At 40.9% G+C, this 27,231-nt stretch overlaps 1 protein-coding gene across 1 annotated transcript in view; it reads left to right on the forward strand.

The window, feature by feature from the left end:
- The window catches only part of NOX3 (NADPH oxidase 3), a 56,053-nt gene extending 29,093 nt beyond the window's left edge, over positions 1-26,960 (forward strand). Inside the window, exons 10-13 of the mRNA XM_044243367.1 lie at positions 1,099-1,258; positions 12,367-12,513; positions 16,773-16,897; positions 26,834-26,960. Of these exons, the coding sequence (XP_044099302.1) occupies positions 1,099-1,258; positions 12,367-12,513; positions 16,773-16,897; positions 26,834-26,960 (559 nt within the window). The remainder of the gene's footprint in view (positions 1-1,098; positions 1,259-12,366; positions 12,514-16,772; positions 16,898-26,833) is intronic.
- The last annotated feature ends 271 nt before the right edge of the window (positions 26,961-27,231 follow it).

Below are 27,231 nucleotides of genomic sequence, written 5' to 3' on the forward strand. Positions count from 1 at the left end.
GCCCAAAAAACTGTAAAATTATGAATGCGATGAGGACTCCAGAGGATAGGCACATGAGGCTATAAATTATATAAGAGGGGATTTAGCCTAGTGTAAGGGGCCCAGGACGCTTCCCCAGGGAAATGATGATTCAGATAAGACCTAATGAAAGGATAACTGTTAACCAAGTCAGGAGAGCGGGGAGAAATTAGGACAGAGTGTTTTCTGGTTACTTAGATTTTTCCATGCAAAGGCCCTGGGGCAGAAGGCTGGTACTGTGTATTTTAGGAAATGAAAGAAAAGCCAGCGTGGAGAGCCGGTGTTGAGAAAAGGAGTAGAATCCAGGGGCTGGTCTATTCTGGACCACATTCAAGATAATCGTATTCACTCTTACAAAGAAAAATTTGCTAAGCAAAGACAAAACATCAGTGCCATTCTAGGCAAAAACCCAGATTTCGAGTTCGCATCATCTGAAATAACAAGTTTTAGAAATTCCATATAACTGACAAGTTATCTCAAAATCACATTTATTCCCAATGAATGGCTTCTAGACTAAAATTATATGGATGAATTTTTTAAAAAAACCAAAAAGAATAAAAAAATAAAATTATATGAATATACTAAGAGGTGGAAATGACTAAAAACAGGAGAAGCACAGTAGCAACAGGATAGACAAGCCTTTAAGGCACTTTCTGCTTCTGCTTTATTCCTCTGATAGCAGCTGCAGAAAAGAAAAAAGAAAAGGAAAAGAAAGCCAAAGCCAAGGCCTCTTCTACCAGGCTTCACGATGCTTGGAGCCAAAACAAGGGTCTGAGAATTGTGAGAGCTTGCCACGTGGGAGAGGCATGAGCCAAGCCAGAGAAGCAGACTTTGTCCTTCCGTGAATGGCACCTGGACCGGCCCGTGTGGTCATTCCCAATCCCTATCCATAGGAGATAGGCCCCCATTTCCCCCTGCTAAGTCCGTGCTCCCCAAACAGGGCACCCTCAACCACAGAGCCAACCCACTGCACACCATTGAAAACACATCCTATAAAAGGCATCGGTTGAGGATGGCTTTGTTTTTTGGAGCAGAGCATTCTGAGTGTCACAGGACCATGACTGCAGGTTGTGATTGCAGGCTGGCGGTGGACGGGCCCTTCGGAACCCCACTGACGGATGTATTCCACTACCCAGTGAGCGTGTGCATCGCCGCGGGAATAGGGGTCACTCCCTTCGCCTCTCTTCTGAAATCTATATGGTACAAATGTGAGTCACAAACCCAGATGAAGCTGAGCAAGGTATGGAAAAAATCATCAGTTCACACTCACATGGATTAAAAGGTTCACTATCCTTCTATCTATCAATCTGCCAATTCCTGGGGAGGATTTTAATTAACTATGAGGGATAAACTCAAGGATCCTTAACTATACTTATGTTCTTAAAAATCTCCATTCGGTATTACATTTATGAGAAGGTTGTTTCTAATCTTGTTAAAGATGACAAGACATAAATTTTATTGCTTCATTGCCATTACAAGACACGTCAGTAAAATATGGACGGGCTGCAAATGGCTTTGTGACCAGGCTACTCTTAGTGATATTAACAGGCGGTCTTTTCCTTAGTCTCTTTAGTCTGAGACTATGACTCCAAGTGTGCAATTCAGCGTCTTTCTCTCGTGGCCTGAGGGTCTTAACAGGAAGCAGAAATGCCTTAGTTGAGATTCATTGGCCACTTGCTTGGTGTTGCCAAGCTCCCAATCTTTTTTCTCAGTTCTTGAATGTTCTCTGACAAGACATCTCCACAGTTGCCTGCCTTCCTTTGTCCTACCCATAGACAGTCCATACTTTAACACTCTGAGAGCTGCAGGAGAAAGGAAGCCATGTTAACACTGAGTGGTGTCCATTCAGGAGGACTCCGGTTGCCAGGCAAGCCTGGTTCTGGGCCTGATTCTGCCACTTCTCTGGTTCAGACTTTGGTTCTAGTTTCCTCCTCTAGCAAAAGAGTTTGCTTGATTAGATTTGTGTGTCTCTCTAACATGAGTTAGATGTGAACATTACTCATGTGCTATGGTCCTCTAAAGAGAATTCTGTGGTCAAAAGAAGCTACTACAATCCCATTCTAGAAGATTCACATCATCTATTAGCCTATTAAATAAGTTCTATAGGAAAGAACTTCCTTCCGTTTTGTTTCAGCCATCCCTCCCAAGCTTAGTTAGCCACAGAAAATTTCTCCACCCAGAAATTATTAAGAAATAGCATTCCTTGAAACACTGGGGGCAATACCCGATCTCTAAAGTTGGGGCTCTTCCAACTAAGAAATAAGAGAAAAATCAGCTATCATTTCATGAGTTTCCAAGTGACAGGTGCTTGACATACATTTTCTCGTTTGATTGTTATAACTCCCAACAACTTTATAGTAGACAATAGCAAGCCTGCTTTTCACACACACAAAAAAAGCCCCTGAAACTTAACAAACCAAAGTGACTGCCCTAAAAATACATGGGTAATAAAAGGCAGAATGAGGATTCAAACTTAGATCCATCTGGCTCTTCCCATGACATAACAAACATATGGTAGATATGACTGCCACCATTGTATTGCAGGCAGACTGAGGGATCCCTGGCCAGAGAATCCGTCTCAGCCTGATTCTACCCTCTCTAGAAGCATCATCTTGAGCGACTCAGGTCACCTCTCTGAGTTGCACAAGAGAGAAAGAAGAGTCCGTATCTAACAGGGAGTTTTAATACCAAAGAGAACAAATCAATAATATGATGTGTAAATAATGTAATGTAAATGTGTATAAAATGATATAAAAGTTCATTAGAGCGGCCAAAGTTGTAGATAGATCACTAGTACTCCTGCTACTAATAGCTTAGATTCATCAAGCCTTGACTACCTAGCAGGCAGGATGTTAGGCATTTTATACACACTATCTCACATCATCTTTTTAAGGAACTCACCATTTTTATTCCCATTTACAGATAAGAAAACTAAATACTATCACAAAGCTCATAGGAATGGTAGCATCATAGTATCAAATTATCGTAATTGTTCTTTGGGATAAGTAACATCCTCAGTTTACTACTGAGGAACTCAAAACACAGCTGGCCAATAAATCGTAGGACAAGAGTTCGAATCCACTCCTCGGATGTTGACTCATCCTGTTTCCTCTATACCACCATAAGTTCAACAGAGTGTCTTGGTCTGTTTGGGCTGCTTTAGCACAATACCATAGACTTGGGTCCCTTATAAACAGCAGAAACTGGATTTCTCACAGTTGCAATGCTGGGAAGTCCAAGATCAATGGACTGGCTGACTTGGTGTCTGATGAGAGCCTGCTTCCTGGCTGACAAGTGACAGTCTCCCGGCTCTAACTTCCCAGAGCAGAAAGAGGTGAGGTAGCTCTTAGTAGTTTTGGTTTGGAGGCTGGGATTTGTTTTGTTTTGGTTTTGGTCAGCAAGAGTCAAATTTGTTGACTCACTGTTGGCAACTCAATGAAGAAAAAGTAGATACATGGGTTTAGAAGTCTGGAGTCTTTTTTACAAGGGCACATTCATGAGGGTTCCTCCTGTATGAACAAATCACCTCCCACATATCCCACTTCCGAGTAGTATTGTGTCAGGGATTGAATTTCAAAATACGAATTTTGGGGGACACAGACATTCAGTCTATGGTACAATACCGGCACAACATCTACTCTTCTGTTTATTCAGATCCCCCCTCCCGGCAATGCTTTGTTACAGTTTATGATGATTTCTCAATCCCCTAAGCATTTTCTTTCCTCTCACTGTCTGCCACGTAAAACCTATCTGCAGAGGCAGTTTCTTGCTTCATGGTTGTCACAACACTAAAGGTCACGTTACATTTCACGCGTGATGGATTGTTGTCTCACTTTCATTCACTTATTCACTCTGTGAATATCTACTGAGCACCTACTATGTTCCAGACCTTTTGATACTGACATGACAAGCCTTTCACTCTCCTCACACCAGATTGATACCACCTCAACTTTCTCTCAATAACTGTTATCAGTGTGCCTTGATGTCGTGTTCACAAAGGAACCCATTTCCCCTCATAGATTCTGGGCTCTTTGCATATGGCTTCTTTGTGTATCTTTATAATGAGATACACACACACACACACACACACACTCATAAATATGCACACGTTGCAATTTTTGAATAAATCAATGAGTGAATAAATGTCCACGTGCCAAAATGAACAAATGGCTTCCACGTAATTTTTTATAAAATGCTAGATTACTAAGATTAATTCATCTTTTATTTAACCAAAAAGACTATTTGTTTAGTAATTTTATAATTCAAAGAATATGTTCCAATTATTTTACTACAAATAGGAAAAATTCTTGTAAGAACCCGCGAAATTGTAAAGCCCATATAGGAACCCACAAGATCTGCTATCACCTCCTCCTTCACTGTTTCATTGTTACTTCTGGGCTCTGTTCATGAGGTTTCTCAGGCTGTTTCAAGTGGGAGGGTTAAGCAGTTACCACCAAACTATAAAACTGGGACATTGATCTCTATCGCCCCCCCAAAAACCCAAAGAATTGGAAATTTAAAAACCAATGTTTTTATAACTTGCAGAAATTGGGGACAATATTGAGTCAATATTCCACTGAAAATAAAGGTCAGAATAATGCTATATGGAAGAAAGAAAGCTAAAAGCTTAGAATCACAAAATAATTTGAGGGGTCTTAACCTTCCAGCTTTGCATATGACCCTGAATGTCAGCGTCTGTACTTAGACTGCGAAGTGATTTATCCAAAGTCATCTAGTTGGTTAGCTACTGAGTCGCAGGGAGCATGTGTTTCTAATTTCCACTTTCCAGCCTTTTTATGCAAAAAGATTTCATGCTACTGAGAGTTTATGCTGAAAATTTCAGTTAAGACCACCTGGTTAGAGTCTGCGTGCGGGAGAAAAAGTTTAAGAAGTTTTTCTGTTTTAAAGCCACATTGTCTTTATTTGACTACAGCTATGATTAGGCTTATGTAACTAATATTTGTCAGGACCACCTACATGTATTTGAGATGTAAATACTCTTTCCATGAAACTGCCAGCATCTATATAATTTTTAAAGTCCAGGAGAGCACAGCAATACATATTCATCCAACAAGTCCTCACAATTATGGATCTGGGCTATAGTTTTCAGATTGTTCTCTTCTGTAACAGACAAGGGGGGAAATGCAGCATAGGGGTTCAGAGCTGGAAATTTAAGCCCGAAGGGTTAACTGCAACCAGGTGGGATTTTCTCCCTCCGTGCAAGACCAGTTCGCATAAAGGAATACATTTTTTACATACAAACCTGATGTTGCAAGTTCACAATTAAAAAAAAAAAAAGACAAAACTGCAAATATTTCTTGGTTGCTACCATTGCGAACTACATCTCCTTACCCTTCTCTTCTGCCATGTTATTCTAGAACACTTCTAAGTAAAATGCAGGAGAATAGCCAATAGGATGCTTGCTGCTTCTCCAGGATCATGTGTAGCACTTTCTATTTGAATCTGGTGTTTAAAATTTCTTCCTAACTATCTTTTATTTTTAAAGATGGCGGGGAGGTGGGGGAGAAGTGCTTAGGAGGAAATTTCCCAAGAGGACAAAGTAAAAATAAGTAGAATGATGGCTTATGGGGGGAGGGAGTGGGAAAGTGGGGAAAAGCTGTAATATGTGAAAGGGGTATTTTCAACACAAGTACACAAGCCAAACTTCGCTTACTTGGAGGCAGAAGAGCACCCGTCGCTCACTCCTGAAGGATGAGGGAAGGGGGTGTGAGTGGTTGAGGAGTCTCTATGATGCAATTCAAAGGACACTGATCGCTGGGGGTGCAAATGCCCCATAGCAATGAACAACCTCCAACACCTGTCTAACGGGATGATTAATTCCACATCACACTCAATTTGTGAAAAGAGCTCTTGAAAAAAAATTAGGACAGTTTGCTTGTGCAAACTGTCAAAATGATGAATGAAATAAGTGTGTGCAAATGGGGAGGAGGGAATGGCAGGCATAAATATATTGGCTTATACATTTTAGATCCCCAAATATCACAGCCGTATAGACAGGGTGGAGAGAACAGCCAGCTAGAAGATTTGGTTCCTTTTCCTAACTGCATATATAATCTTCAGACTATAATAAGATAGATTATAGAAAAACCAAGATAATCTCATTTCTCCATAAATTGTCTTCCTTCATCACCCCAATAATACATAACCATGATAATGGGTATTTATAGTGTGTCCCATGCAAGATGGCCTTGGGTCCTTAACCTAATATAATAAACAGATAATTCAAATAAAAAGACAGCTCAGGCCAGTGGGAACAAGGCAAAGAGGCCAAGAAAGGCAAAAATCCATACTCTACTTAAATATATTAATAAAACAAAAGAGGGCCTGCTCTCTTTTCTAATGAATGAAAAATGCACTTAATTTAATCTGTTTAGTTTGAGAAATTATTTGTTTTCCCTTTCCCTCACACTGGAGCTCTGGCTACTCCTGGAATTGATCATCTCTGCTAAGCACTGACAGTGTTGTAATAAATTGAACTGGAGAACACGAGGCCACATATGCCCCTCCAGAAGACACCTGTGCACCCCCATCTTTCACTAGACACCCTCAAAAGAATTCAGGCCTCACTATTTCCCTGTGGGGAGGTGACCAATATTAATAGTCTTAATACTTTGGTTTATTAACTACACAAGCCATGCAAGACCATAATGTCCTTGTAAAAGACTCAAATAAAAAATAAAATAGTCAAAGGTCTCCCTTCCTTAGCCTTCCTCCCCAAAAAAACCACCACCACCACTTTGCTCTCCATTAAACATTGGAAGATGTCTCATTCCATTCTTTCTCCATGCTTTTGCGTCCATACGCATATACAGGGTGTTGTTCTATTTTTACCTGGAGATGTGGGTCGGGAAAGAGAGAGCGAAACATGCACTTTGATTTGTTTTCATTGCCCTTTATAATATGGCTTAGAGCACCTTGGGTGTCAATTCCTACTGACTGACTCCATTTTATTTGGTATCTTCAGAGTATTCCAAAGTATGGCTATCCCCCCTCTCGATATAATGATTTTATTATTAATGAACATTTTGGTTGCCCATGAAGTTTTACTAACTATAATTAGAACAAACTGAGGCACCAACAAGGTCAGTCCTCCCTCATTGGGCCAAGCAGTAATATAGCCATGAAATAATTCACTATACAACTCTTCTAAAGAAGAAGTCTTAGAGACTAAAAATGACTGACAAAGACTGGTCTCAGTCTTACAATGGTTAACCAGAAAAATTATTTTATAATTATATTTCCTTAAAATGGGACAGGGAAGCCACATTAAAGAAGTTTCTCAATAAGAAGGAATAGTGGCTTCAAAATTTGTTTGCCCTTTTATCCATCCAGGAAGACCTTCGCAACAACAACAACAAAATAAAAACCAGGATGATAATAGCTACCATTTATTGAGGATAATAAGCATTCATTTATGTTTTCTAATCAGTCACAGTCTTTATCTTTTTGGAGAGAAAAATTCTTTTTTTTTTTTTTTTTTGGAAAATAGTCACGATTCTCTCAGGGGAAGTCTCCATTACCCTACTTCTTTCTGTCAGTTCTGCGTTGTTTTGTACAGCATGGATATCTTAGCGTACAGCATATAGTTCAGGCTGCTATAACAGAAATACTATAGACTGGGTGGTTTACACAACAAATGTTTATTTTTCACAGTTCTTGAGGCTGGAAGTCTGAGATCAGGGAGCCAGCATGGTTGGGTTTTGATGAGGCCTCTCTTTCTGGCTTGCAGATGGCCACCTTCTCACTGTGTCCTTCCTCATGTGACAGAGACAGAAAGAGCTCTGGTCCCTTTTTATTCTCAGAAGGACACTAATCCCATCATTGGAGGCCCTGTTTTCATGACCTCATCTAAATCTAACCACCTCTCAAAGGCCCACCTCCCAATGCCATCACATTGGGTTTCAATCTATAAATTTGGAGATGATACAAATACTCAGTTCATAACAGTGGGGAACAGAAGGCGCTGTCCAGAAGAAGGCAAGGTCACAGTGCAACTCCATTGGCCTTCTCCTGGGTGGAGGCATTGGTCAAGGTCAGGGTTAACCTTGGCACCCCATAAACTGCATCTTGTATAGCACACACATAGCGTGGAGTGTGCTTTGCTAGTGAAGGGGTTCCTCAGTTGGCAACACATCCTTATCAATGTTAAGGTTTCCAGACTGGTGCTGGAGATAAAGTTGGGCTTTACCTCTTCTCAGAGATCATCACCTCTATAATTCACAAGTGCCCAGTGGGAACACAGACCCCCAAGTAAGTCAAAGATTCCCTTTGCTGTCTCTAATATAAATGTGTGTATTCATTCTGTAAGCTCCTCCAAACGACAGTGAGGAGAGCAGCATTCAAAACTAACAGCTCTGAGCACTTAATGCCTGTGTCAGACCTTGTGCCAAATGCTCCCATGAACCATACTTTTCATTCTCACTCACAGGTTGCTTGTTCTAGAGGGTTTTTTTCTTTGTTTGTTTATATATGCAGTGATCTAGGTTCAAGTTAAAAGAAAAAAACTTCCCCCAGTTACCCAGCTTGTAGATGGTGAAGGTGGGAGTCGAAGACAGTTTAGAGGACTCAAGGGCTCACAATGTTTAATTACTCTGCCACACAGCATCATAAAACTGTGTCCTCATGTACAGTTTCCTTCTTTGGAGAGATTCTAGGTCATAAATAAATAGATATATAAATAAATAATTTTTTACCCCCATTCCATTCTCAGGAAATGGATTTGGGATCAAAGAAACACATGTTGTGCTGTGTTTGGGGATGACTATCCAGGCCATGAGACAGGAACATCTGTGGATTCTGCTAGTAAAATAGATGAGTAGCTTTTCTTACTTCATTTTCTGAAATTATTTCTCAAAAAGTAGCACAGGCTCATTTCCTTCTGGCCTCAGATCTCCTTGACCTTGTCCATGGGCAAGTCTGCAGAATTCTTAGAGCTGTAAGGAACATGGGGAGGAGGAGGCTGTCAGAGAACAGAGTGCTGTGTGTGGCTCACACCCAGGCCCTCCGAAGTGGAGGTGGCTGAGTTTAGGACGGGTGGTCCACACCAGGAAACATGTGACCCGAAGGCCTGCAACAGGCCACACGCACACGGTGCTCCCTAAAACCATTGTCCACTCCTGGAGTCATCTCCTGAAACATCTGGGACTCCATTAGATCTACAAAAACATGTGGGATGAGTCCTGTTAGAAGCAGTAACTTTGTTCCAATGAAAGTTCAGAACTTTCATCTCTTGAAGGAAGATGGCTTTCTGTTAAACCAAACTTATTCAAGTAACCTTAAGTTATTTGGGGCCTCTGATATCAGCTACAGAATTCTGGAAGCCAAGCTTTAGATAGGTAACTGATTTGGGGTTTTTTATTTTTGGACACCAAGGAGGGACGAGTGTTGGGCAGATCACAGAGGTGTAGCGTGTTGTCTGGGATATTTGTTCTACCGGCGACCAGGTCTTTCCTACTGGACGAAATGCGGAAGTGGAACTGCCCTGTCCCTTCACAGTGAGTGTCCCTCACCGTTAGGATGAAAGAGAGTCAAAGTAAATAGGCTCTTTCTCTGTTCAAAGCCTCTTTTCTTCTTTTTCTGCCTGAAGCACTTCTGAGCCTATTCAGTGTTCCTTCATTGCCTCTTGCACCAAAGCTGCCCAGTGTCACCTCTAAGTCAATTACAGAGGGAAAAACACACAAAGCCATTACAAGGAAGTAAAAAGTATAAAAGGCTTGGCAAGCCCTAAGAAGGCTGACACACTGCTAAGCCACAAGAAAGCAAGGACAGGCATGATTTCTATTTGAAAGGAGCAGGGTCAATGTGAGCAGGAAGCTAAGATGTGGGCATTTTTCAAGGAAGGATGATTGAGACTAGATCTGAAATTGACAAGTTTTCTAAAAAGTAAGTGGGGTATTGTTCCTATATGAATGTATCTGAAGCACATCTCTTAAGGAGTGGAAATAAAAGAAAATAGATCAATGATGTTTGTTCTCATCCAAATGCCACCATCAATGTTTCTAGGTAAAACAACTACCGAGAGCAGGAAGGAAGGGGAGGTGCATCAGTAAGAATGGTATTAAATTCAGTCAATAGATTTTCTGTGTCCACCGGGAGCACAGCAAGTCAAAGGGAGAGCTCAGGTTTTCAAAGAATAATTTAGATTAGGCATGATGTAAAGTGAAAAGAAAGAAGAGAGCAGTGCTAATCACCAACATTGGTTATCAGGTCAGCCTTCTGGCCTCCAGGCTCCCAGGGACTTTTCCTCCTGATCCTTCCTCAGACCCTGTAGCTCCCCTGCTCAACACCATGAAGTGCTTTCCCAGCTCACTTAGAGTAGAAGTCAAGATGGCCCCAAACCCCATGTCCATACCTCCCAGCCTTCTTATCAGACCTCATCTCTTACTGCCCTCCCCTCCTTCACAACTTCAGCCACACTGGCCCCCTGAGTCTTCCCCAGAGATCCCACTCCTTCTGTAAGTCTCCTGCCCTAACCATGATTCCTCTGCTTCCTTTTGTCTTTGCTTAAATGTTTCCATCCCTTGACCACTTGACTCAGGATTACAGCCCTTTCCAACCTGCTCTGTGTATCTCCATAGTACTTACCACTCTCTGATGTACTCTATGTTTTACTTATTACCATCTTCCTTCTCCCTCTACATGCAGTCTCTAGGACAACAGCAGATTTTTGCCTCTTCTGTTTGCTCTTGAAGTTCCGGAGAGGAGAACAGTCTTGACATAGAGTAAGCACTATGCTTACTCATAGAGTAAGTGTTTGCTGAGTCAATGAGTGGGTGAACACAATCACTATACTTGTGGGGGCCCATGGGACCTTCAGTGGAAGGAATCATTAACTCAGATGTGTGACTTCAAAGAGAAAGATACTCCTTTTGGGGGTTAACACACTTGGAGATTATCATTTGAACTGGGAGTAGTATTGAAAGTGCCTTCTGAGTCATAGCTGTCCAACAAATATTGGGCTCTAATTCCTTTTTTTTCCAAATTTTTATTTAAATTCTAGTTAGTTTACATATGGTATAATATTGATTTCAGGAATAGAATTTAGTGATTCATCACTTAATACAACACCAAGTGCTCAACACAACAAGGGCCCTCCTTAATGCCCTTCAACCATTTAGCACATCCACCACTCCCCCACTTCCAGGAACTCTGTTTGTTCTCTGTAGTTAAGAGTCCCTTGTGGTCTGCTTCCCTCTATTTTTCCCCCCTTCCCCTGTGTTTATCTGTTTTCTTAAGAGAAAAGGTCTTATCCTCACTTGCTTTTGCTCTTAATGACTGTTAATATTATAAACTCCTGTACAAACCTGGAGAAAATAGGCAAGATGTTTAGCTTGAAACATATTCTGTGAATTTTTTCTCCTCATGAACTTGATCTGTTAATTAAATCTCAAATATAACTTTCATCATGATTGTGAGCTTGCAGGCTGGCCGGTGGAGAGGGGAGGCAGGAGTATTCCCATTGGAGGTCAAGGCCAGCCCAGTGGTAAATCTTGTTAAGCAATAGAGAAGTCTCTTTGTGGAAGGGGTGCAGGAAAGAGTAGTAAGCAGAAAGGAATAGGAGTGTGAGAAAAATCAGGAGAATTAACAGATCTTTCTCCTGTGGTTTCTTCTAGATACAACTACCTAAAACTCAAAGCACAAAAACTAAGCCTTTATTTCAGCAAACCCAGACTACTTCTTGTCACATGCCATTTGCTAAACACAGAAAGTTAAAAAAAAAAATGTTCTTAGACATAATTTCATTATAATAGTTGACACACAACCGTAACCAACACCCACCAGACTTATTGGACACTGACATGTTTGGCTGAGGGAAACTTCTGGACTGTGTGTCTTGGTTCAGCAATTGCCATAATCTCCACCCTTCGAAAGTCAAAAGCCGTGATGGTGAAGTGGATTAGTGCACAAGCCTTTCGGGTCTCTGGAGAAGACAGTTCAAATCCCAAGCTTAGGTCATGAGTAAAGATGAAGGGGGTTGGTCTAATGGTTTATCCCCCTTTGGGAGCTGTGAAAGGCACAGCTAGTTATGATTATTAACCTCGTTCAAAAGAAGCACAGCCAGGAATGTGGTGAATTGATCCTCATCCAGTGAAACTGGCAACAACCCACAGACTCCTGACTCTGAATTCACTCTGGACTTTTTCAAACACAATGTGAAATTTTTCAAAAGAAATCACAGTGTGACTGTTCCCTGGCAGAGAGAAGCATGTCATTTTGCAGAAGTGCCCATTTGAGCTCAAATAATTTAATGGAGATAAAGTAGTCTGTGATTATCAGCACATTATGAAAAGAGGGACAAATCCGTTCTCTTGTCTTCTCTCTTGACAGGTGTATTTCTACTGGATTTGCCGGGATCCAAAGGCTTTTGAGTGGTTTGCTGATCTCTTACTCTCGCTGGAAACATTTATGAGTGAGCAGGGGAAAGCTCATTTTCTGAGTTATCATATATTTCTTACTGGCTGGGATGAAAATCAGGTATTGATAAAACTCTTAGAATAATCAGTATTACATAAGTCATCTAATAATGGAGCAAAAAGCAGAGGAACAGTGTCAATAATGAGCTATATAGTTATCTGGTGGCATGAAAGAATTATTTGCATGTTCTTAAAAAGAAAAGAAGAGTAAAATAAACCAGGTTAGAAAGAGCTATTCAAATCATAGCAATAAAAAGAAAATTGACAGTTAACTTGTTGAGGAATAGGAAAGAAGATTGGGAAAGAAGTGGTTAATGGAAGGAAGACAATCCTAAGCATGGAAATCCGAGAACAATTAGGTTACTTAAAGTTGCATTTGTCATTTTGGTGACATCGAGTGAATATTCCCGTGCAGATGTATTGTTTTGTTCGGCTCCTGATTGGTTCTAATTCTATGCTTTGAGCTATTCAGAGTTAGCAGAAAAAAACACCCAAGTGTTTACATTCGACATTTTGTGTTAAGAAGTATATGAGCATCTACAGAAAACAATCATTATGAATACATGATTTATCTAGAGACTTCTTTCTCTTAAGACATTCTTGAAAGTGTGTGCACATATGTTCATTCACCCAAGATCAAGAGGATCGTCTGTTGTGGCACATGTTCTGCACCATATTGTATCAGTGAAATAGTAAGGTTGCGTTTACCAAAAATAATGTATATCAAAATATTGCACTAGGGTAGAATTTCAGGGTTGACAATATTGAATGATAACGACTAAGTTTTAAATCTTATTTAACTCCTTGGGGCACCTGGGTAGCTCAGTGGGTTAAAGTCTCTGCCTTTGGCTCAGGTCATGATCCCAGAGTCCTGAGATCGAGCCCCGCATCAGGCTCTCTGCTCAGCAGGGAGCCCAATTCCTCCTCTCTATCTCTGCCTGCCTCTCTGCCTACTTGTGATCTCTGTCTGTCAAATAAATAAAATCTTTTTTAAAATAAATAAATAAATCTTATTTAACTCCTCAAATATGGAAGCTAACAATGAAGTGATCAGTAGATTTATGAAATGTACATTGATCTTGTTGATATTTACTTTAAGGAAAGTATGTCTGAGCCAAGATTTGCATTAATCACCAAATTCACAAATGAAAGTGTTCCTGAGTATGATTACTCCTGCTCTCTCCCTGCCTCTCAGAAACACACACACACACACACAGGCCTACAGGACATAGCTGAAATTTGACTCTGTACCTTTGGGTAAGACTTAGCTTAAAATTCAGTAGCTAAATGAATTTTTAGGGTCTTATTTGCCATTGGTCTTAAATATGTATTCTTTTGGGATAATTTCCTTTGGGGAAATACAGGTTCCTTTAGAAGGAGGCTTAAAACATCTTAATGAATAAAATAGTGTTAAGTATGTTTTCCAAACAAACATTTCCCTTATTCAAACAGGATTTTTGACTAATGATCCATTGGATGAAGTACAAATACAGCCTTTGTTTATTTGTTTGTTTGTTTGCTTTCAAGTACTGTACTTGCTCTTCCTTGTGCCCATCTCTGAATTCCCAGTCATTTGGGAGTTTTGAGATCCGAGGCCTTGTTTGATTTCATGACAATACAACTCTGCCCCATCATATCTCTGCCCCTTCTCAAAGTATGCTTTATGGTAGACTTCTTTAACAATAGAAATAAATTAAAATAGACGTGTACTTAAATTTTTGTCATGACATGTTGAAACTCTTTAGATGCTCAAATTCCAGGAAAAAATAATTGGTGCGTTCTGTCAGCGAGGAATCAAAAGGCTGTTTTAGAAATAGCCAATTGTTAAACTGAATTCAATAATCTCAACGTGGCAGAATGACAAGAACAGAAGGGACAGATGGAAAAGGTATTATGAAGGGCAAATCAACAGGGTTTGGAGATTAATTGAACACTGGGCTGAGAAATATGGAACGAATAGAATTCCAAATGTTTGAATATCACTGATGGGTAGTTTGACAGTACCACTAACATAAGTAGAAAAGGGCCCTTTTTTTCTATTAAATAATGCCCGAACTTCTCCTCAAGGACTTTAAGGCCCTTCCTGACTGACCGTAACCAACTCATTCTGTTGTGTTTCCTCATGCCCCTCTTGTTCAAGAGCTACCAGACAAGCCTTGTGTTTGCATCCCTCCATGTCTTCCCTCTCTGTTCCCTCTCCCTGACAGCCACTTAACATCCTCTGTCCTCCCCACTGTCTAGACATGGAATGGTTCTTCAAAGACCTGGCCATCCCCAATTCTCTTAGTCAAAGGTACTTGGGGCTTCTGTGGGGTAATTTGTCTCGTTCTCCAAGAGCACTTTCTTTCCATATCTAGTAAAGAAGGATTCTGGTCTGACTTATGTCATTGACATTGTGCACATAGGCTTGATGACCAGTTCCTCACAAAGCAGAGGCCTTCTCTCTTTCTTTTTATACTGCTCACCCATAGTACCCTGCCTGCATTTAGGAATTACTCAATAGTTGTATGTGGAAGGAAGTTGAATCACATATTACTTGAAGTTTCATTTGACCTATGATGATCAATTTGAAGAAACAGAAAAAAATATGTAAAAATATGCTTGGGGAGTTCAAAATATGCTGCCAGGATTCTACTTGGGCAGGAAGATGAGGGCAGGGGGAGAAAGTTGGTAGTCGTCTTTGTAGATGATGCTCATTGGAACCATGAAAATGGGGAGTAATCGCCCAAAAGGGACTGGAGACTGGGGAAGCAGATGCATTGTGAGACAGGAGAAGATCATAGGAAAACAAATCTGACATTTTGTCCTTGAATGAAGAGTCAGAGAAAGAAGTAGAAGAAACAGGATTTTATAATGCATAAAAAATTAATGAGAAGCAATGTTCAGCCATGTGATTGGCAGAGAAACCAAGGAGAATAGGCCTGAGCTGGTCATTAGGTCTGGCACTTAGTCAAAAGTAAATTGGCTGCCTCTGCCTTCTTCTTTGCCCACAGCTGAAACCAGCAGACTGTATGGCCCCAGTCAATCCTACTGTTAAGCAAGAGGTGCTGTGGGGCTGCAAGAGGGCTGCTCTAATCTGGAGGCTGACGCAACTCTGACCTTGACTTCCAGTTCTGATAACAGCTTCTACCACTTTTCAAGGCTCAGTCCTCAACTACCACCTGACTTGAGCTCTTGTCTCCTACTTCATGCTTCCTTCTCTGTCTTGATAAACCTGCCCAAGAAGAGGATCCTGCCATCCTCTTACTGTTGCTCCCTGTCCTGGAGTCCCCTCCTCCCAAACTCCATTCCAAAAGGATCCCTGCCACCTGGGATCAGGCCTGCCTGCTGGCAACTTCTTACAGCCCAGGCTTCTGCAACTCCACCACTGTCCACCATCACTGACTGGTCTGTTGGGGTCTCACCTGGGGTAACGGTTGGCCCAGCAGGGTTATTAGCCAAATTGCTCAGGAGCAGGAGGAGTCAGAGGACATGAGCAAATGGAGCACCAAAAACTGTGAAACGCATGAACACAAGAGCTGTGGGGTGTCAAGGAGATGTGCACAGAAGACACAAATCCCAGGAGGTAAAAAGGAAAGTAGCTACCAGGATTCAGCAACTTGAAATATCATCAGTAGGCAGTGCTATGCCCTAGGCTCTCATTTATTGACCACTACTTACCTGATGCCTGTGCACTCTTATATAATTTGAAGGCAAATGGTTGGTCATGGAGCTCCAACCCTGCTCCTCTCTGTGCTTGGCCACAAGAGTCTGTCTGCCAGACTCCGCCTTCTCCCAGCACTAGAACCTGGACAGTACACTTCATATTGGTTCCACCCACTAGGCAGAACAGATTATAAGATCCAGCTCCTTCCTGAATGGTTCCTATCATTCTAATCTGGCAGTGCCCTTCTCAAATCCCTAAGGTTTAATACTAAGTGAATGGGGACAGAGGCAGAGATTAATTTCTGAGACGTTTGGCAGAAGAAAAGGTAATAGCTTAATGCTTCCTTTCCCTTAACCATACTTACGGTACTATGCTCATCAGGAATCAAGAAAATTCTTCCCAGGTTCACATTATTGTGCCTTACCCAGGTGTACATCAAACCCTTTGTTTCAGTAGTGCCCAAGGTGGAATACAAAGATAAATGAGATGGGATATCTATCTCAAAATGCAAAATCAGTGATTTCTGATACTAATGATAACCATCTCTAGCCACATGAGAGATTTTTTTGAGTATTCAAGCTACAAATGAACATAATTATTTGATCTTTTATGGAGAAGGCGTTTCCTGGTGTTTTTTTTCTAAATATCACCTGATGTCACCATTTTTATTTTAGGCTGTTCACATTGCTTTACACTGGGATGAAAGTACCGATGTGGTCACAGGATTAAAGCAGAAAACGTTCTACGGAAGACCTAACTGGAACAACGAGTTCCGACAGATGGCCTATGCTCACCCCGGGTAAGGCGCTCTCTTCCCTCTGCCTGTGAGAGCCTCCCTGGAGGTTGGTGCTGAGGTGGGAAAGTCTAGGGCACGAGCTCCTCAGTTTGTAGTAGGGGCACCTTGTTCAGGGAGAAAATAACCTTAGAAAGGGTGGTCATGGAGTTTTCCAGAAACCACAGACCTCTGCTTGACTGGATTTCAACATCTGACAATTAGCAGTTGTGCTGAAATGTTTCACACTTAAATTCAATCGAAGATGGTATCTCCTTTTTTTTTTTTTTAAGATGTACTTCTTAAACTACCTAGGTCTTGAAGAAATGTTCGTGAATACAGTTGATCGCAACTTACCCAAGTGGAGAATTCACTTATGTCCAACTGTAAACTGTATCTAGCATGTTCAGCAAAGCACAAGAAAAGTGCTCTAAGACCAAGCAGAGACTTAATGTGGTGGTTAAAGACCCAGGATCTGGAGCCTGAGTGCCTGGGTATAAATCCTGATTCCACCATAACTACCTTCTTGTTTTGGACAGGTTATGTACCCTACCACTGACTTAGTGCTTTGAATTCGTAAAGATTAACTGCTGTCATTATCATTATTATTACTATTATTATATCACTTGTTATTATATCATTATTATGATATAATAAACTTTGACGTAGAGGAGGAAGAGCATTTGTTCTGGGACCACAAGACAGGAGTGAAGTCTGTGCTTTCTAATCCTAGAAGTTACTGGCTATGTGACCCTAGACAAGGTAGCTTGTTTGAGATTTGGGGCCCTATTATAAAACATGAATGATACCTTGTGGCCACAGTGTTGTTTTCATAATTCAAAAAATACATAATTTGGTCAAGTGCAAAGCATTGATGCCAATACTTATCACTCTTATTCTATGTCCCCTAACTCTGTCTCTGTTTTGAATCCCCATCACCTATGGCTCTTAAAAGTTGGTAGGTCCTAATATTGTCCTTATTTAAAGAATAGTTTCCATATTTGAGGAAAGGCCAAGGAAATGAGGAAGTATGCCACATAAATAACTGCAAAGAGCAGAAGGACAGCATGTGCCAAGATCCTGAGACAGCAGACACTGTTCCTTGCACGATCCAGGAGGCCAGTGAGGTTGGAACAGAGTGGGTAAGAGGAAGAGTGGCAGAAGGCATATAGCATAGATAACTTAGGGGACAGTTACAGACCATTCTAAGGCTTTGGATTTTATTCTGAGAGAGGAAGCCACTCAAACTCAAAGGTTTAAGCATAAAAGTGACATGATCTTTCTTATATTTAATGAGATTACCTCTGGCTGTAGTGAGAGAATAAATTGTAAGTGCCCTAGGACAGAAGTGGAGAGGCCCAGAAGAGGTGAACAGTATTGTGGCTTGGATTAGGAGCAGCACAGGTGCTGAGAGGCAACTGGATGCCAGTGTTTTGTGAAGGTAGAGCTGACATTGCTTGTTGATGGATTAGATGGGAGTCTGGCACGACCCAAGCTAGAATGGACTTACGCTTGTTAATTTGGAGATGACTAAGAGGAGCAGATTTGCAGGCACAGGATATCAAGAATTCGGTTTTTTTATACATTCAAGCAGAGGTGTCAAGCAAGCAGGTAAATATGAGTCAAGAGTCAGAGGAGTTCAGGCTGGAGATGTACACCTGGGAGATGTTAGATGTGAACTGTATTAGAACGAGGAAACTGGACGAGATAGACAAAGAAGCCAATTCAGATAGACAGAAGTTCAAAGGACCACCATATCTGGAGGAAAGGACAACATACTCTCTGTTTTCAGGTCACAGAGTTTAATATAAATTACCTGTAGCTATCAGATTAATCATGTCATTTACATCTCTTCTTCTGACTTTTCTGTCTTTTCTTCTGTCCACCTTATCAGTACTGAACCATTACGAGCAAATTAAAATCTACTAGGGTCTTTCTAATTCCCTGTTACCATCACTCCCAGAAGTTCCGGTGCTGCTGCTTTGTGGACTCTCATCAGGGTCCTTGCACCCTGAAACCTTCCCTCATTCCCTCGCATGGTTTTTGCCCTATGGGATACTCTTCTGGTGAATATTAATCATCTTTTGGTCAGTTTGGCTGCCTTTTTCATCCATTTTTCTAGTACTCTTTTTGTGCTAGAACTATTCCACTTTCTTTTTTATTAATCGTCACAAAATTCTTGAGACCTCCCTAGACCAGCTGTTTGAAGGAGGTATGGTGAGGAGGGGCATGTGGAAGGAGTAGACAAGTCCAAGCTTTATAACCTGTGCAGTTCCAGCCCTGTGAGACCCCCAGCCAACTCTGTATGCCCTGTGTTGTGGCAGCCTGCCTGAGAACCCCCAGACCCAAACTGAGAGGTTCTGGATTCCTGAGCACACCGTGCCTGCATCAGCTCAGGAACAAATCCGTTGGAAGCAGTGGAGACCTTCTTTTGACCTTGAATTGTCCTGAGAGTCAAGAATTTCCAATGAGCGAAGCCAAGTAAATCTTAACCTTTAACTTCAGGTGTAAGGGAGGGAGGGAGTGGACCAACTGTGCCATTACTTCCATCCCCAGGCTCAGCTCAGGCTCAGATGATCTATGAGAGCCAGACCAGCCCCAAGTGGCCTTGGGACTCTCCAAGAACCATTTCTGAAACCCGCTGACACCACTTTGTTTCTTGCCTCGTTTCTTGCTGATTCTTGGCCCAGAATCCAGTTCCAGTGTCCCATCTTCTCTCTAAATGTGGTGCTTTGAACCCATGCAACTACCAGAGCCTCAAAATCTGGTTCCCTTGTGCTGCCTGTTCAACATCCAGTCCTGACTCCTAAACCCCTAGCCTTCTCTGAACCCTGAAGTCACCAATCTACATCTCCTACCCATGGGGTACTTATCCAGGGGCAAAGACTGCATCATTTTATTGGTGAGTTCCTTAAAAAGATGGTGGGTGGAGAACTAACAAAATATTACAAGCTCATATGTTACAACCACGACTAGGGTTTCCTTTGTTGGTATTTCTTCTTTTGGGGGGGGGGAAAAAAACTACTCACCTGATTAATGTTTTCACACTTAGTTTTCAGTTATAGCATGAATGTTCCCACTTGCAGGCTTTTGACAGGGACACATACATCTTTACTTTGAGTTCTTATAGCTAAGACCATTCTGTTAAGAATTGCACCTTATTGATGAATCATGTTATATATGTTTATTTCTGTTACACGTGAAATTTGTGGCCCAGTGAAGAAGGCCTTTTAAACCAAACCATTTAATGATCCTTTCCTCGGAAAGCTGTGAGCCAGAAACAGCACCAGGAGAACAAGAACAGAGCTGAGTTTGCATTAACACTGCCTGAGCCGTTGGATTGGGAAGTGGCTTGGAAGCGTGTGTCTAAGCATGCCCAGAATGAGAAGTAGGAAACAGTTTGAAGGCAGGAAAACCACAGAGTTGTCACTTTTCTTGTTGCCCTTGTGAAGAGTGTGCTCATTCCTGTTCAGAAGCTGTAATCAAAATTTAGTATGTAAATGTACTTAAAACCCAATTGAGCTTTTCAGCACTTTAACTATGTAAACTCTTCCTGATGGATGACTTCATCTCCCCCAGAGTTAAAGACACCCCCTAAGGTTGTCACCAAATCAATACTCTACAGCATACTTCCAAGCTCCCAAATTTTAAAAATAGCTCATTTGTAACAGCCTTAGACAATGGAAAATAACTTGTTATATAGCTCCAACTATCAATGTAATTAATGTTAAGATACATGTATGCAAAGATCAATGATCATTTCTTCCCTGGAATGCCTGATTTTTGGTAAGAAAAGTCACCAGTAGAGAGCTTAGCACCCCCCCTTCCAAAAGACTTTTAAAATGACCTCCTTAAAATAATTTTGTTTTCTGCTGTGTAAAAGAAGATTTATGTTTAATGAAGCTTTTAATGAAGAAATCTCAGAAAGAGAATGCCAATAAAATCTAATTTTTAAACAAGAAAATCTAATTTTGAGAAGTATTTCAATATCCTGGCCTTTGTCCAGATATAAATGAAACACACAATCCAATTATTGTTCCGCACAAAGGACAAAGTAACATTAATTTTCCTCAAGATGGTTATTAAAGAGATAAACAGTGTGTTTTTCCTTAATTATGTCAAGGATATGTTTGTTCCCAAGCCTACTTGGCTATTCTTACAAGATAGGTCTTTCCTGTCATTAGCTCATATCTTTTGGCAAAGATGGGTCAGAAAGAATTGGTGGATTTGTTAGTGGCCTCAGAAAAGGTTCTTTGTTCTTGAGGGCCTTTGAAGTACGCTCTCAACCATTTCTATTCATCAGCACGAAGCCAAGGATTCTTAGGGCTTACTCTTTTAAAAACATTTACCTGTTCACTCAAAGCTGGAGTTTGTTCTTGTTCTAAGAAGAAAGAGTTAAAAGAATAAAGGGAAGAGGGGCAAAAATATTTTTTTTTTACAGAACATGAAAAATAGCACCAAAAATAAAGCTTGAAGGGAAGCAGATCAAAGAGAATAGTGCAAGCTCCAAAGGAACCAGAAAATTGCAAAAATAACAGTAATAGAGAAACAAATTGATGGGCATCAAAATGAATACAAATAAGAAAGGGGAGGAAAAAATTAAAAAGAGATCAAAGACCGAAAGTAGAAAAATGGGAAAGTGTACTCTATTGTTTTTATTTTGCAATTAATTTTTGTAATTTATCAGCTATATTACAAAACACAACTCTAGTTTTAAAAGAAGATCACTGACTAGTGAGTGAATATATAGAAAGTAAGCCTTTGATTGGCTCAAAATCACAGGCATGTGACATTCACTGTACATTGCTTATGTTGGACAAGCCCAGAAAAGTACTTCAAACACAAAACAATGAAAACCATTCTCCCAACTAAAATATGGTACGTTAATTACAGGCACTGAGAGTCATGTCTTCCTAATCTATAGAAATGTTTATCCTTCCCAAAAATGGAAACTGTATTTCATTTTTTGTAAAGAGTCTCAACCTGTTCGCAAGCTTTCACAAGATAATCAGAAAATCAAGGATCATTTCCAAGAAGGTACACAGAATGAAAAAACATGTACCTTTGTCACATCGAGCTACTCTTTGGATAGACACACATCGTGCATATACTCAACCGACTGGATCTGTGGATTGGTTGTTCTTAATTAATTGAGTAAAATGATTTTCCATAGGATTTCGGTCTTTGATCTTACGTTTCACCACGTATTTATAATTTGCCACTCTTGACTTATGTGCTAATAACTTCCTTATGCTGTGTAGATCTAAAACTTTATGTAATTAATGACCATAAAAACTTTGAAGAGTTGGCCATTTCTTCACAACGTAGGTAGAAGTGTTTCTCTTATCTCGAAAGAACAACTAAAGACTTCAGAAGAGTACCACCTTTTGTTAAAACTGTTTAATCCAACCCAACGATGAAGAAAGGTGCCGACTTACCATATGATTGGGAAATTCTATTCCATATTGCAGGAATGTATTTTAGATCACCCATTGTTTTCAGAAATGTAAAAATACCTTTATACTAAATCGAGTAAATGTGTCCATCTGGAACCACATTTGCTTGTGTGCACACTCTCCAATTCTCATTTGTACATGCATATGTGCAAATGTTTTTAAATGATATTTTTGACAAAATCACATTCTGATGATAGCACACAGGGCCTCTATCTAATAGGATAGTCTTAACATTCGTTATAAGAAGGAAGCCTTCAGAATACCAAAAGAGACAGACCCAAGTGGAAACCCCACACATGATAAATTATAACTTTGGGAGAAAAATAAAGCCATCATTTACTTATGACTGGGATATGGTCAGCATATTTCAATAGTGCCTTTTCACCAGAGGACATCCAGCTCTCCATTTAGAGTCAGGTGAAGATTCCGTGAAAATTACTGGCTTTATTCTAATTGTGGTAGCAAAGATTAGGGAGGTTGGGTGAGCACAAGTGGATTTGTCATTATTTTCCTAAGTGTCTTTGATGGTTTTACCTAGAAAATTATTAGATATGGCAACTGTATTAGCATATTTCTGGATGAAGAAATATGTTTTATCAGAGAGAGGATGGAGAGAAGATGGGCAGAAAAATGGCTCTACCATTCCCTGGAATCCAATGCTTCAAGTCACCTACTTCTCTTTCTCTCTTGTTTCATTTTCTATTGGACCATGACCATCTTCAAAGGCAGGAACTTTGTCTGTGCCCAATGAAGCTAAGCACAGTGGGCAGCATCAGCAAGTGAAGGGACCATGAGATGGATATGGAAGCTGGGATCAGATTCCAAATTCTTCCCAAAGAAAATGGAGTTGGTGGGAATTGCAAGTTAATTCTCAGTGGTGGGGAAGCACTGTTAGGAACGTTTGTAGCTCCTAATGAACCACGGAGTAATTAGGATGCAGAGAAAAGTCACAGAGCAGGCTGCTGCAAATCAAGTGGGAGATGGGTTTAAAAAAAAAAAAAAGCTGGCCAACACAATTATCATCTGTGGTTGTGAGAAGAAGGTGTTGTACAAAATATAATTATACAATGAATCATTTGGAGGAATTTCTAATGAAAAACATTCTCTAGGAAAGATTAACCAGAAGTTGTGTCCACTGTCTGATACGAAGTTCGTAGCCCTCCTTGTCTTCTTTCTAAGCCTCCATAAATTCATGGGAAGCTTCTCTTTATCGATTTTATTTGCAGAATGCACTCAGGGTATAAAGTAATTTGATTTTTTTTAAATGGGGTTTAGGGTCTGCCCCTACAGGGTTATAACTTACCAAGCATAAAAGCCAACACATAAAAACAAACATACAATTTAAAGAGAGAAGGGCTCAAGGCAGCAGAACCTGGGAATCCAGCAAGATGGTGGGATTACTCCCGGGCACACCCCCTCTCCCATATTTCTGCTGAGCGGAAATCTCCTGGTGGGTGACATTTTGGATGCCTTACATGCACAGCATCGCTGAACTGTTTTGAAAAAAATGCATCAACCCCACAGAAAAGAGCACAATAGCTACTTAGCAAATAAATAGGGGAATAAGAAGATTCTCTCTATTGTTTATCAGAGTTAAAAATAATACTGTTAATGTTAAAACCATCTTTGCAGTTCATGTAAAATTTGTCCTTTTCTCATCAAAGTCAGCAGCCCAGACTGATCGATGCCGTTAATGTTGTCCTAGATCCAAGTCCTCATTCATGTGCAAGCTCTGCAGCTTGTAGGCTGTAAACCGGAGAATAATGCCTTGTGTTTTTATACTTCTTTTACAGGGAATCTTTTTTTTTTAATTCTAAGCAATCGTGGGTAATTAAACTTTATAGAAGAATTTTTTTTCTCTACCAACCCCATTAGGGTTCTGTTGCACTTGTCCATTGCCTCATAAAAAGAAAAAAAAAATGCTGTCGCATCTGTGCCTTACCGACTCTGTGCAGATTCTCAGCTCTGTGAGTCACACAGTATGCATTCGTGACAAGAAATCTCCACACTTGAAACCACAAATGCCGAGGAGGGCAAGCAAGGCAAGAGCTCGGCTGCCCTGTGCGGGGACAGGAAGGCACAGAGTGCTAGTGAAGGTAGAAAATGAATGGCCTTTGTGAGACTTTTTGGTGCCCGCATAATCATGACAGTTACATGAATACAGCAAAGTGTGTACTTCGTTGTGCAGCGGAATAGCCACAACTTCAAAAGAGGCAGGGTTGCTGTGAACGGCTGGGGACACCAGTGGTTCACCTGGCCGCTAGCAGTCAGAACCCTTTGAAATGGAGTCTTAAAGGCAGAGCATCAAAAGGCATCCTCAGGACCTGCCAACAGTCACTACGACTGCAAACGAAAGGGCAACTCGAGCCTGTTGGGAATGGGCCAGTGGGCAATCTCTTTGGTGACACCTACGCGAATGGAAAAATATCACCACCCATAAGGGCATCTTTGAACACGGATGCAGGGATACCTCTGGGTCTTAGACACAAAGGCAAGCTGCTGCTCTTCGCTGGGAAGGGTTTTGCCCAACCCATCTATCACTCAAAATGTTTCACTTCAGAATTCCAACAACCCAGTGCTGGGATGCTGGTCCCGGGGGGCTGTAATCATTGTTGTGTTAACAGCCCACGTCACAGCTTCTGCTCAGCTCCGTGGAGCAGACAGACATCCTGTGGGTCAGCGTGTGGGCTGCTGCTGAGGCTCGCCGTGCACCGAGCACGGGACGGAAGGCTGTATCTGCAACGTCCTGGCAAATCCTGTCAGAGATTCTAGGAGCCCTATAATGCACTCCATTTCATAGACGAGGAAATGGGGGGCTTTGAGGAGATAATAAACGTACCCAAAACTCCTCAGCAACAGAGTGGTGAAACCCACCGCATTCTTAATCAGCATCTTCTATTTCTATAAACACCTTAAAGTTGCTTCATTAAATCATAAACTCATATTTTTTCGTGGAAAATACTTTCTAAAAGGGCACTTTCTCAAATTTCGCCATGCAAATAATAGCTTCGAAAATAGTACTTATATATTTTAAATATATTGTCATTTGCGAATGAGTCCACTTGATAAGTTCCTTTGAAGCTAGAGTTTGGAATATAATTGAACCATCAATTTTTACCATGGTTATTATGGGCCTGGAACACATAATTAAAATGTGGATTGGATACATGGCAGAGAACCATGTTAACATATAAGCTAAGAAGAACGAGGCTATAGAAGAACTTCCCAACTACAGCCAGCTATCAAGGAGCAGAGATGCTGGATGGACCAGTCCTAGAGTCCCAGGAATTTTTCCAAGACAGTGTTTCTCAAAGTATGGCTCATAGGACCATGTGCTTCAGTATCGTCTGGGGGCCTTGCTAAAAAATGCATTCCTTGGATTCAAGCCTGGGAATCTAGGTTTTAACAATCTGCCTAGGTGATTTTATGCACAACAAAGTAGGAGAGCTTATGCTCTAGACCAGACGAACTCACTCACTTGTGGCAGAGATTGGGAAATTGTTATAAGGAATAGAACATTGCAAGACAAGGGAAGTAGGGTCCATAAGTCCCTGTAGAGACTGGCTGCACCAGACTTCCAGAGACAACCTGCATCCTTGCACCAGTGTCTTTTGTACATACAAGAGCTGGCAGCTGTGGTCCCAGGGGGTCTGAGCCACGGGGAGACAGTCACTATATGCAACAATACCTCTTCCACACAATTTTCTGAAACCCCCTGACTAGAGATGACAGCTTTCGGGTGACTCCACTTTCAGTGATGTCTTTCTCTTTCCAATTCTTCTTTTTGGCCTTCTTTGAAAACCAAAGGCATTCCAGCAGAAAAAATAAACAAAGCTGCTATCACTTTAGTATAAATTTTATTATCTATAAAAAAGCCGGACTGAACAAGATATTAATAATAACTCTTTTTAAACCTTTTTGAGTGCATTATCTCGTTTTTCTCCAATAAAACATATAATGGAGTTATTAGTCTCTTGTTGCACATGTGGAGATTAAGATCCTCCCCCAGATCATGCAGATAATAATCAACAGAACCATTTATTCATTCCTTCAACAAATGTGTATTTTTTTTATTTTATTTTATTTTATTTTATTTTGCTGTGTGCCAAGCACTATTCCAGCCCCTGGAATAGTGATGAGTAAAGCAGAGCAGGAACCTCACATTCTAATCACCAATCCAGGAGGACATGAATCAGGGTCACTGGACCAGAAATCCAAGTGCTATCACCTGTCATTGAAACTCCCTCCCCAGTCATCACAGCCCTGCCTCCCCTGATCTCCTAGGCTCCACCTGCCTGTGTGTTTTAGGATCTAACGAAATTTTGGGAGCCTGTGTGGGAACATAGCAATGAGAGTAGGAGAGAGAATCTAAGGAAAAGGAAGTGAGTAGAGAAAAATAAGTCAAGTCACAACTCCAACCACCTCACTAATTTTATGACTCTGTCTTGGTTTCTGGCTAGCCTTGCTCCTGCGTAACACATTCTTTCCTTATCTTATCCTTCTGCAGCAGCAGTATTGGTGTGTTCTTCTGTGGACCCAAAGCTCTCTCAAAGATGCTTCAAAGGATGTGCCGCTTATATTCCTCAGCTGACCCCAAGGGGGTCCATTTTTACTACAACAAAGAAAGCTTCTAAACCTTGGAGAAAAAATCCCATGTGGTACGTAAGTGGCTACAATCATGTAGGTCAGCAGTCAGGAAACGTTTCCTGTAAAGGGCCACAGAATAATTATTTTAGGTTCCATGGACTGTATGATCTCAGTCACAACTACTCTACTGCTTTAATTTACTCTTATTACCACCATCAAAGTGGCCACAAACAATAAATACGTTAAGGTATGGGCATGGCTGTGTGCCAATAAAACTTTATTTATGGACATTGAAATCATACTTCATGTAATTTTGTC

This window comes from Neovison vison, chromosome 1 (genome assembly GCF_020171115.1).
Source record: "Neovison vison isolate M4711 chromosome 1, ASM_NN_V1, whole genome shotgun sequence".
In the NCBI taxonomy this organism is placed as follows: domain Eukaryota; kingdom Metazoa; phylum Chordata; class Mammalia; order Carnivora; family Mustelidae; genus Neogale; species Neogale vison.